This window comes from Paramisgurnus dabryanus, chromosome 7 (genome assembly GCF_030506205.2).
Source record: "Paramisgurnus dabryanus chromosome 7, PD_genome_1.1, whole genome shotgun sequence".
Taxonomy (NCBI): domain Eukaryota; kingdom Metazoa; phylum Chordata; class Actinopteri; order Cypriniformes; family Cobitidae; genus Paramisgurnus; species Paramisgurnus dabryanus.
Genome location: NC_133343.1, coordinates 5,602,574 through 5,615,105, shown reverse-complemented (window position 1 = coordinate 5,615,105; position 12,532 = coordinate 5,602,574). Strand labels below are relative to the sequence as shown.

Sequence of the window (12,532 nt, the reverse complement as noted above, 5' to 3'; positions counted from 1 at the left end):
GAAAGCCAAACAGCTGCTTTCCATGTCACACTGATTTCTGGAGGCACGATCACCTTCATCAAGCTTTGCAACCGATATTCAGACCGTGCCAGATCAGAGAATGGGGGTCGAACCATGACAGATGCTTTTCTCTCTCACTTTAAACAATTTGCTCCAGAAAAGCAATCCAGAACACTTCTATGTCAGACGAAGCTTTGTTTAGAAGAATTCCTTTGTTTAGTTCTTTGTTTCGAAAGAAAATTGCCAAGTATAATACTACATATAGGAAAACCTTAAACAACAGAGGGCCCCAAAAAATATTCACACACATCGTCTGGACACGGATCCTACAGATTTTTTAATAATAGTAAAGTATCTAACTTTAATATTCTTTGTCTCTTCGCAATTACTTTTAACCAACCATTTTCTAAATATTTTTTTGCACCTCCAGATTTTCAAATAGTCGTATCTCGGCCAAATATTGTCCTTATGACTGGTTTGTGGTCCTGTGTCACATATGAAGAGCTCAGATGCGAAAGGCGCTAAACTTAATGATATTAACCGAAAATTGTAATAAAAATATAATAATTATATTTCGTTAAAATACTTTCGCTTCAAACCCCCTTAATCCCGGCCTCAGGTCATTCAAAAATACTTATTTATTGGCAGAGTCTGATAAAAAAATGCTAATTTACTAGTGAACCAGGTTCAAGTGTTAATCACATTATTAAGAGTTTGATTTCTTTAATTCATTTCATGACCTTACGTAGTTAATGTTGAAAATATCAAGGTTATTTTTCACAGAATGTATTTTTTTGGTGAAGTAACTGGCCTATTTCTTATCATGTTTTAGTGTGCGTGTGTTTAGTATGAGATCATCGCTGTAAGGGAAGGACTAGCACATATCTCCCATTATAATAGATCAGGCTAGCCTTTCATATTTGTCTCAGTTTTTGTGCATTACCCGTGTGTATTGAAAGTGATTTTTCAGTGGAAGAGTAAAGGCGAGCATTCCTTCTCGTGAGCACCTTTGAACCGAACACAATAGGATCTTCTACCGCAAAGATCTCACGCTTTTGTTTGTCCATCCAGGAGGAGAAAGGCCTACAGTATCCCTTACACTCCAGAGATGATGGTTACGATTACAAACAAAGCCACAAATGTCGAGGACAAGAGGCTGTGATTCGATGCCTGCTTGCCTAACACATCGCCTCTTGTTCTCGCTCAATCCAAGATTTTGCCTTCAGGTTAATTCCTTTATGCCTTAACATAACATGGTTTCAAAACACCATGGGACACGGATGACAGACGGTAAACAAATACCCGCCGTAACCTCGGGCTGCAAATCTTAAAGCCATTATGGGGCGAGATGTAAAGTGACAAAGTTCAATGCCAAAGGTGCTTCTTGAAATACAGGGGGTTTCCCGGCCGCGTAATCGAACCGTATGGAAATAAATTTAGGTTGGGATGATATATACAACCGTCTATCCAATATCTGAAACATACAGGTTTGATCCAGTTATGAGAATCTGATAGGATGGAATAATTACACACTTATTATAAATATGACTGCAAATAATACAAACATACATTGGCAGTGCAAACAGATATTTTACTGACCACATACAGGTACAAATACCAGAGCAGATGTGACTCAATCATTTAATAATTTCATAAATTGAACACATTTATAAATTAACACATAATGCGTAATTAAAAAAAAAGCAGAATTTAATATTCCCAAAATAAGGCAGTTTCATTAAAAAAATGCTGATTTATTTCAATGCAATCCAGCATTTGGGTTAAAATAACCCAACCATGTGTTCTGTCCAATACTAACCCAGCCATAGGTTAAAAACAACCCAGCATTTTTCAGTGTAGTGTTTTTCAAAAACCCATTTTGAGCGAGTTACATTCCCTAGTTTGTAAAAGTAAGATGTTTTAAAATGATTTTGGTTCCCGAATGTGTACTCGTACACATGGTAAATGCATCGAAAATCAAATCAACAGAATTTTTTGTTCCTTTAACTTAATAAATTAAGTTAAACAATTTCGACCTGTTTTTATAAAGTTATGTAAACTTATCACAGGACAAAACTTAAAATGCAAAACCACGTCATGCATTTTTTCATTGGATAAAGTCTATCGCTGAGCAAATATGACAACATTTGCCATAATGTCATATTTATTAAGTCAATTAGGAGGCCAAATTAAATGTATTTGTTGAATTAAGGTGTCGGGATTAATTGGGAATATTTTAGGTAGGTACAACATTCTCTTTGTATTCCCCTATAAAAATTAAAGCACAAATCGGTCATTCCCTTAAAGGAAATAATAAAGATATTAAAATATAAATCATCTCAGCATCTGAGAAAAATTATATTAAATAAATTCACAGTTCATCTCACGCTTTCAAATCCACAAAAAAAATTATTTTTTTCAAATTAAAGACTGCATTACACGTTCATAAAATTAAACCAAAAAGTTTTCAGTCTTGTCTGTATTGCACAAGAAACTGATGGTTTTCAACACTTTCAATTTTCAATTAAATACATAAATATAATGCATATAATGCATGTGCATTATATATTGATATTGAAGTAGGTGGAGTAAACAAACAAAAAGGTCTCTCTTTTAAACCTGACCGTGTTTCGGTCATCTAAAAGCTGGTGGTGTTGCATCTTATGTTGTTTTTAATACATAGAGGCACCGGTATATCCAAGCAGCAGTTTCAGTTTGGCTTACAGTTTAGTTTTAAGCAAAGGCAAGTTTTTATCTCTTTGGCCCATGTGAGACTTTATAAGTCCTGGTACTACACTTAAATAAGGCACGTATATATAAAAAAAACATCCTGTATACTACAGTGCATTGGAGGAATCATAATGCTGGAGTATTAGCTCGTTCCTCTTTGGAGTGGTTGGCGAATACGAGCACACGTAAACCTCCCCGGTTCTGCTCAGCCTGACCGAGCAGAGATCTCTCAGTGGTGACCCGGGGCAGAACCTTTGCCCCATCGTCCCCCGCAGAAGGACAATGCCGGGGTGGCTGGAAGCGACCGTGCCCCGTGTAGATTAAGCACTTAGCGGGCACATGCTCGTTACAGTGCCGTCTCGAAGATAACCAGGCTGCCATCTCCTGTGGTGGCAAAGCCGTTGAGTTGGTGGGATGGGCTGCGGTTCAAGTAAGCCTGTGAACGAAGAAAGAGATAGACGTGACCCTTAAATGAGACCTGGAGTGAGATAAAAGGCGTCGCTTTTTCCCATGCACAGCGTGTTGAATGGAAGCAAAATTCCCCCCTTATTTAATATCGTTATTATGCAGTAATCAAAACCCCTCATTGTATTTAAAAGCACCCATGGCTAACAATGAACCTAAAGACAAAAGGAAGAAAAAGCACCTGGTGTTCGAATCCCCCTCCCCGAACCGCCCCTAAGAAAAGTCCCGGCGACACAAAGCATGGCCGACAAACAGTTGGCCACACTATCAGATATACTCTCAATTGAGCTGCTATTCACGCTGCACAAAGGCAGAGTGGTCTAATATCAGGTAAGATGTTTTTGAAAACCCTTGGCGGTCGGATCCACTAAGAATGAGCTCACCGGTTTAAGGAGGCAGAAGGGAACCCGATACGGGGGCCGAACAACACGCCGCTAAGGAAGGGAAACAAATACTAACTGACAGCACAAAGGCTTGGGCTCTTTCAAGCGCCGTGTATTGTAGGTTTCTGGCACAGGTACATGTGTCAAGAATTCGGATTGACGACTTTGCGTTGGCTTGAGACGGTAAATCCATCCAATATAGGGATAAAACTAAAGTGTTTGCTCACCTGTTTGGCAGTGTGCAACAGCGATGCCGCCTCTGCCTTTCCTGTCTGCTGGACCATCTTGTAGAAAATGCCGTCCTGGTTCTTTAGGAGAACGAAGGGATCGTCATACGCGTTGATCCGACCTGCATCCAGAACCTGCAAGAAAACAAGAAATTTAATGCTATGTACCTGGTAACCAGAAATAAATCAAAAACACCTGTGACCACGTTTTTTTTATATAAATGTGCCAAGTTGCGAACTCTCTACAGTTATTGGTGAGGAATTGTCAAGATGGTCCATTCAGGTTCAAGCAAGGATCCAAGACGCGCTGATTCCTTAATTTTCAAGTCTATCGTAACAACCCTAGCATAGACTCTTTATCTGTGACTTTTAAGGTATGGAAAATTTACTAGTAAAAATAAAAATACAGAAATATTGGCTTATATTTATATTAATGCTGGGTGAGAAATAAAATATACACCTTAAGATTTCTGTATTGTTGGTTTATTAAAAACGTTAAAGGTCCAGTGTGTAGATTTTTAGCGGCATCTAGCGGTGACAGGGCGGCCCGCCTAAGCTGGGAAACCCTACCGCCTTAACTAGGTCGTCCAAAAAAAAAAAAATGTATGTACAAAAGGCCGTCAAGTGCATCTTAGAGAATAGCGCTGACGCGCTTCACACTGTGAGCGGGCACGCGCGCCACGCGGCCAAAATGGTTCGTCAACTGTCTGGAGGAGCCCGTTGATAAAACGCGTATCTGTGAGAACTGTAATTGGACTTATGTTCTGGGGTTATTTAAGCCTGTTATTGTATTAGTCTATAGTTCTTGCAAATTTAAAGTAAGTTAGCTGGTGATTTTTGTTGTTTGAGCAACCTGCTAGCTAGGTTGCACGTGCCTGTTGATTCGATATAATTGTTAAGCGCTCTTGCTCACATTATTTATGTGCATTAATAACATGCTACAGGGTAGTTACACTCCTTTAAGATTATGTAATTAATAGTAATCAGTTTTTGCAATCTTCATGCTATTTATCATTGTTCGCCAGACGTTCTACAAATCTGCTTCAGTTTGTGTTTATTAACCCTTTAGTTTCACTTCATCACGCAGCTATTTTCGTTAGAGGTATCTTTTAAAAACATTTAATTCATTAATGGTCTAGTATTAGTATCAAAATTAAGTTTTATTTGAGTGTTTTAAATAAAAATATTTTTCATTTTCATCATGACGCATACACCCTGCTGCTTTGATTACCTCAACCACCTTAACTAACAAATTTTCTGCGGGAAACCCTGGGTGAGATTGCGAAATGCAGCCAGCGGCTCAGTCCAAAACTCACCCCTCCCTTTTGAAAACCCATAGAGAAGCTACGGTAACCGCCAGAGGACTGAGACAACGTATAGTGACAAAGTTCACTCTAAAAGAGCAGTTTCTTCATTTAAGGCTACTGTAGAAACATAACCGCGCAAAATGAAGGCGGGTAATGTCGACTTTTAGGGGACCTGCGTTTTATGTAGATAAAACGGCTTAATGTAAGGTAATAAAACAATACTGTTAATTTGGTAATGTCTTTATACACCACTGATAATATAATTATTAATATTATATTGCATTTCTGTCAAGAGATCCGCCTAAGAGTTACACAATGCACCTTTAATGTTAATGTTTAAGACATATGTTGTTTTATTCATGTTCTCGAATTTAGCGCCTATGTTACAAGTGCGATGGTTGTTCCAGTGAACGACTTCTATCCTTTACTATTCAATTCCTTTTGGACACGATTACTGGAGTCGCCCCTGCTGCTTTAAAGTATAGTACAACACCGAGCGTGCCATGTACAAACGTATCCTCACAGATGGAGCAAGACACGAGTATAAACAAAGCTCAACACTCACCATGATCCGATCGCTGTCTATAATAGTGTTGAGTCTGTGCGCTATGGTAAGAACGGTGCATTCCTTAAACTTCTCACGGATGGTTTTCTGGATCAATTCGTCTGTCCTGTAAAACACATGCATACATGTAAAGCTTTGTTCTAGGAATATATCAGCTTTAGCTATGGTAACAGGTCAAAGATCTCACCTAGGGTCAACATTTGCAGTGGCCTCGTCGATGATGAGAATTTGGTTCTTCCTCAGGATGGCCCTTGCGAGACAGACGAGCTGACGTTGACCCACGCTAAAGTTCGATCCTGATTCGGCCAATTCTGTCTCGAGTTTACTAGGCAGCTCCTCCACAACTGACTTCAGCTGGACCTTTGAACAGACGGGCATGCAGTCATTAATTCAGATGGACTTTGAGATCACATATTAATAGGAATTCAAGTACTGTGGTTAATGTTTACATCGGAAAAAAATGTATGACTCAATTTACACCTGATATTAAAGGGCACTCCACTTTTTTGAAAATATGGACATTTTCCAGCTCCCCTAGAGTTAAACATTTGATTTTTACCATTTTGGAATCCATTCAGCGGATCTCTGGCTCTGGCGCTACCACTTTTAGCATAGCTTAGCATAATCCATTGAATCTGATTAGACCATTAGCATCGCGCTAAAAAATAACCAAAGAGTTTCAATATTTTTCCTATTTAAAACTTGACTCTTCTGTCTTAGTACACGATGTCACTATAAAAGAGTCAAGTTTTAAAAATAGGAAAAATATCTCTGGTTATTTTTTAGCGCAATGCTAATGGTCTAATCAGATTCAATGAATCGTGCTAAGATATGCTGAAAGTGGTACCACCAGACCCGGAGATCAGCTGAATGGATTGCAAAACAGTAAAAATCAAATGTTTAACTCTAGAGGAACTGGAACATTTTTCAAAAAAAGTGGAGTGTACCTTTAATTCCAGTCTTGGGCGATGTGGTTACAAATGATAAAAACATGTATGTACCTCTTCCAGAGAGTTCCACAGGTCCTGGTCCGAGTGCTGGCCGAAGGGATCCAAGTTCTTCCTCATGGTTCCCGTGAACAACACCGGATCCTGCGGGATGATGGACATCTTCTGCCGAAGATCATGCAGGCCGATCTCAGAGGTTAACACCCCATCTACGAAGATCTTGCCTTCTGGCTCCGTCAACCGGAAGAGAGCTGATATCAGGGAACTTTTCCCCGCGCCGGTTCGCCCGACGATTCCAATCTGAAGAACACAAAACAGAAACCCCGGCTCATTTCACACATCCAACAGGTTAGTATGCCGAACTAGTGTGGTGTTGTGCCAGACTAACCTTCTCTCTGGGTCTGAACATGGCTGAGATGTTTTTGAGGACTACAGGTCCATCCGAACTATAGGAGAAGTTGACCCTGTCGAATGTTATCAGACCTCGATTTGGCCAATCGGGAGGGGGGCGCTTTTGGGTTTCCCATGGGGCTTCGCTCTCTAGCTCCGTGTACTCGACCACTCTCTCTACCGAGGTCATCTAGAAGGAAACATCATACGGTCATTATGAAAATTTGAGTACTGTCCTAAAACCTTAGATGGTGGTGGCCCGTGTATTTAATGAAACCCTCATGACACCCCACAAGCTAATTCAAACAGATAGACACTCTTGTAAATGGATGGGTGAATAATGGGTAACTAATATGGGGTGCGCAAAGTTGCTTTTACTTGACACGACTGGCACTAAAAATGTGCACACCACCACAGTCTTGTGGCTCCTTGCCGAACCACCATAGTACGTTGCATAGTTGAAGAAACTGTTTCCTGAAAGCAAAGTAACTTTGTTGCACATTCGTCGTTTGAACCATGTTGGTTCGACAACATAGCCGATGATGTCACATGGGAGGTGGAGTATTAGGCTATGTCCACACGAAGCCGGTGCATTCCTTATCCGATCATTTTTTTCCTTGCTCTAAAAAAATAATCCGTAAGCACGAAACCACTGAAACCGACTGAAAGTGGTGTAGTATATATGCCAAACCAGTATGGGGCGCTGTAATTCTGCCACAGATATACACTATACACGGAGAAGAAGACTTTGAGCATGCGCATAACCAACGTATGGTGTTGTCCATTATCGCTTGTTGGTCACCACAATTGCATAGAAGCAATAGATTTTGCTGTAATAAAGCTAGTAGGCTTTAGTAGCTTCTGTAGCACGAACACAATCACGTAGTCCGCCGTTATTGTTGTTGCTGTTACGTGTGACGCTTCCGACACGTGATGTGATGACGGTTTCGCTTCACAAAATATACGGATTGGCTGTACAGACGAAACCACAAGGGTGTCGTTTTCAGATTTATCCACTTTAGAACCCGGTTTCAAAAAATAGCAGATTCAGTCTCCCAAAACGCCGGATCCGTGTGGATGAAACGCCAATACGGTAACAAATTTATATGTATACAGTGATACGCGTCTCGGTGTGGACAGCCCCTTAATTCATCTGTTTAAATCGATTTAATTTCAGATTATTAGTTCTTTGTTGTTTAACTTCAAGATATTTAATTCATGTGCAAGTTCCCTCTAACGTCACTTCTTCCAGCGATTCCCCAGGGTCTTAAAGCTCGTAGGCAGCCACATGCGCAGTTTTCAAATACGTAAAATTAAAGGTGGCATAAGCACTATTCGGACGGGATTAGTTTTACAGGGGGACCTCTGAGAAAATCGTGCTTCTCAGAGGTCCTCTGTGTTTTTAATCCCGTCCGAATCGGCCATGTCTGTGATTTTCTCTGACGACCTCCGTAAGAATTCCAGAGCAATTTACCTACTGTTTTTCGCCGAACTCAGAGGTCCTCTGAGAAATTGAATCCCGTCCGGATGCAAATGTCTGTGTTTGCCCGCAATATCTTTTAAAAACGCGGTTCCTTTCGTGTTTTGGCCAACGTGATCTGCCGTAAGGTCTTACTAATGCGCGTATATTGTATTTCCTGAGTACCATTCATTCAGATATGGATGTTTTTACGCATTCGGCAAAATAAAATAATTAAATCAAGACGAGCTGAATATCAAACACTGTTAAGACTGGCCACTGTAATATCAGTAACGTTATAAGAAACTCCGTTCAATGTTGTTCAACTCCGGAATGGTAATGTCAATTAATAAAGATAATAAATTGTTATTAATCATTATTTCTTCATTTCTTTAGGTTTATTATAAGCAGACAGTTATATAAAACACATATAGGCTAACGTTACTTTAGTAGGATTTGTATATTTTATTTTGATTTGTTAAAATTAAATTTATAAATTACATGTTCTGTCATAATTTTACATTTAAAGCAAAATTTTAAACATTACAAACACGCGCATCCAGAGCACGTGCTCTTCTGCAACGCCCAAATGCATGAAACAGACACTCCCATCTCTGGAATAGCCTGCATCATTTTAATCCCATCCGAATCGGTACATAAAATCACAGACGTCCTGGGGGACACATTGAAACTCAAACGTTGTTTGGAAAACTAATCCCGTCCGAATAGTGCTATAGAATGATTGAACGGGGTATTTATCCTTGTCTTGTGTTGTGACATGTAGACAAAAATGTTTTTGTTTGGGTCTGTAATGCCTTAGAAGCTTCCTAAAAACCTCTCTCAGATAGCTCTATTAGGGTGGGGGATTTTAAACAAGTGGTTTTGCACCTATTTGGCTCCCCCTACTGGCTTAACTTGCAATCTCATTACTGATTGGCTGACTTTGCTGCCACTCAAAAAATGTAGCCAATTATTTTAAAGTGGAGGGGCAGTTAGATGCCTGTGATGTCATAAGCATCAGTTTTTCAGATTGGGCCGATTTCTGGCTGACATTTCTAAAAGAGGAATTTCTATGAGACTGAGATGTTTAGCATGTCTAGCACTTTTTGTATGTTCGTGAATGCGGGTAGACTACCATTATTCAACAAAGACAAGGTAAAAATGGTTTTTCATTCTCTGTCCCCTTTAAATTTTTATATATTTAGAGTGATAGATATAGAATGCCCTACATGTTTTTTGCTTATTTTGTTCAAAAGCATGATCAACGTAAGTCTACATATCATAATAACAAGGAACTATGCTCGTAACCATAGGTGAAGTTTCGAATGTTCATTTGAAATATGGTTTCAGGAAACACCAAATCGTTGAACTTTGTCATTAACAGCAAGACAGTGGTCGGCTAACGATGCTTTTGGGAAACGCATCCCAGAGTCTGACGCCACGGGTCAGTGCACACAACCTGTCATGTGAGAGAGAGGTAGTGAAAAAAACATTTGCGGTGGTCAATTTTTATTTGGTGTTGGGCCGCCGCAAATACTGGAAATTAATGTATGGGAAACACCAAATGGCTATGAATTTAAGGTTTCTTGAGAGAGAGATCTAGAACTGAGGTAAACTGCAGGAAAGATGAAATATTAAGAGGTTCTTACCAAGTTCTCCACTTCAGCGCTCTGCCTGACGCCCCACTGAAACATTCCCATAAGTGTGACAGCGTAAGACAAAGCCAACCCTACCGCACCTGCCTCCATACCTGAAAGAAACAGACAAGGGTACCATCAGTGCTTCATTCACAAGATTCGGACTTTAATAGAAGATTTAGCACACCGGTAATATGTAAAATTAAAATGAAAATAAATGGGCGTTTACACTGACACTGAATTACATTAACTTAGTGATAGATGTCATACATTTTTCATGAAAGCTGATGATTTGAGACAACATGAGAAAATTATAAATTTCACAAGTTTAACTTTATGCAAATTAGGGATGCTAAACAATTAATCGCGATTAATCGTTAGCAGAATAAAAGTTTTTGTTTACATCACATATGTGTGTAAACTGTGTATAATAAATATGTATATATATAAATATGAACACATTCATGTATAATTTTAAGATTTTTTTTATATATATTAAGTATTTATATTTATATATAATATAAATTATACATAAATATACAAATGTATATACACATGTAAACATTTCTAAAACATATACATGCATGAGTGTACATTTATTTATACAAATTTATTATACACAGTTCACACACATATATGATGTAAACAAAAACTTTTATTCTGCTAACGATTAATCGCGATTAATTGTTTAGCATCCCTAATGCAAATGTGTGATAATGCAACGGAGCGACTACCAATAGAAGGATCTCGATAACAGTTTTGAGTAAATAGTTCACCCAAATATGCTTTACCAGATGTATTTGACTACCGTTCTTCAAATTATTTTATATTATTAAACTACAGATATTAAAGGTGCACTGTGTAGATTTTTAGCGGCATCTAGTGGTGAGATCCAACTGCTAAGTCCACAGCTTATCCCTCCCTATCGAAACGCATAGAGAAGCTACGGGAGCCGCCACAAGACAAACACGTCATCGTCTGAGACAACGTAGTGACAAAACACGCTCTGTAGAGCAGTTTGTCCATTAGGGCTACTGTAGAAACATGGTGGAGCAAAATGTAGACTTCCTTGTTAGGGGGCCCGTGGTGTATGTAGATAAAAACGGTTAATTCTAATATATAATAAAACAATACAGTTCGTTATGTGAGGTCTTTACACACCACTGATAATATAGTTATGTATATTATATTGCATTTTTGTCAAGAGATCCTACTTAAAGGGAAACTTGATTTTTACAGTTTTGGAATCCATTCAGCCGATCTCTGGGTCTGGCGCTACCACTTTTAGCATAGCTTAGCACAATCCATTGAATCTGATTAGACCATTAGCATCGCACTCAAAAATGACCAAAGAGTTTTGATATTTTTCCCATTTAAAACTTTCTGTAGTTACATCGTGTACTAAGGTTGACAAAAATTAAAAGTTGTGATTTTCTAGGCCAGTATGGCTAGGAACTATACTCTCATTCTATCGTAATATTCAAGGACTTTGCTGCCGTACCATGGTGCAATGATATTATGCAGCGACTGAAAATAGTCCCCTGCTATTGAAAGTTACCAAGGGAACTATTTTCGGGCGTTGCATAATATCATCAAATCAAATGTTTAACTCTAGGTTTAACACTCGAGTGTCCCTTTAAAAAATTACACAGTGCACCTTTAATTGTTAAATATCAAAAATGTATTATTTAGTGTCAGAATTTAATAATGGATGTATGGGATTTTAGGAGCTTCACCATGTTGAGCCTTATATAAGAAGGTAACATAATGAATTGAATATATGCAATTATTAAAAAATGTCCTTATCTGGCTGAACCTCTTTAACCACTGTCAGTGGTTAGCACACATTGTGTTATTGGAAATATTGTGACATTTGCTGAGTTATGTAGCCGTTTCCTTACTGTCTTTCAGCAGAAGACATCCGAAGGCTGTGATGGTCACAAACACGGCGCACATTACATCCAAGCGTATAGCAAACCATCGCGAGGTGGACAGAAACAGGAACCAAGCCTCTGTACAAAACATGTGACATTCATGTTACATAACAATCTGAAGAAATCCAGTCCTGTCTAACTTCAAAAAATGACTCGTGTACCAACCCGAGTGCAGATCTTGATGAGCATCGAAGGTTTGCTGAAATCTTTCTTCCGCTTTAAAGGCACGAATAGTACACAAGCCTTGAAGGGAGGACGACAGGTGGGAGAATACAGGACTTCGTGCTGTAGAGATACAAATACACTGCTGTCTTTTGTGTCGACCCTATCAAAGCTAAAGTCTTAATCTAATAATCAGTCCGTTAATATTAAATATATCAAGAACTTTAATAGCACGAAAGACTCCAACACATCATATTTGTGTTTTCGAGAAACATAAAAATTTTTGTTTCAGATTTACAAAACACCTACTCGTGGATTCGAGTCGC

At 38.9% G+C, this 12,532-nt stretch overlaps 1 protein-coding gene across 1 annotated transcript in view; it reads right to left on the bottom strand.

Moving 5' to 3' along the window:
* Positions 1-1,570: 1,570 nt before the first annotated feature.
* The window catches only part of abcc4 (ATP binding cassette subfamily C member 4 (PEL blood group)), a 40,530-nt gene continuing 29,568 nt past the window's right edge, over positions 1,571-12,532 (bottom strand). Inside the window, exons 22-31 of the mRNA XM_065293738.2 lie at positions 12,516-12,532; positions 12,210-12,329; positions 12,012-12,122; positions 10,123-10,223; positions 7,013-7,204; positions 6,679-6,924; positions 5,865-6,037; positions 5,678-5,783; positions 3,806-3,940; positions 1,571-3,166 (exon numbers count right to left, since the gene is read on the bottom strand). Of these exons, the coding sequence (XP_065149810.1) occupies positions 3,077-3,166; positions 3,806-3,940; positions 5,678-5,783; positions 5,865-6,037; positions 6,679-6,924; positions 7,013-7,204; positions 10,123-10,223; positions 12,012-12,122; positions 12,210-12,329; positions 12,516-12,532 (1,291 nt within the window). The 3' untranslated portion in view covers positions 1,571-3,076. The remainder of the gene's footprint in view (positions 3,167-3,805; positions 3,941-5,677; positions 5,784-5,864; positions 6,038-6,678; positions 6,925-7,012; positions 7,205-10,122; positions 10,224-12,011; positions 12,123-12,209; positions 12,330-12,515) is intronic.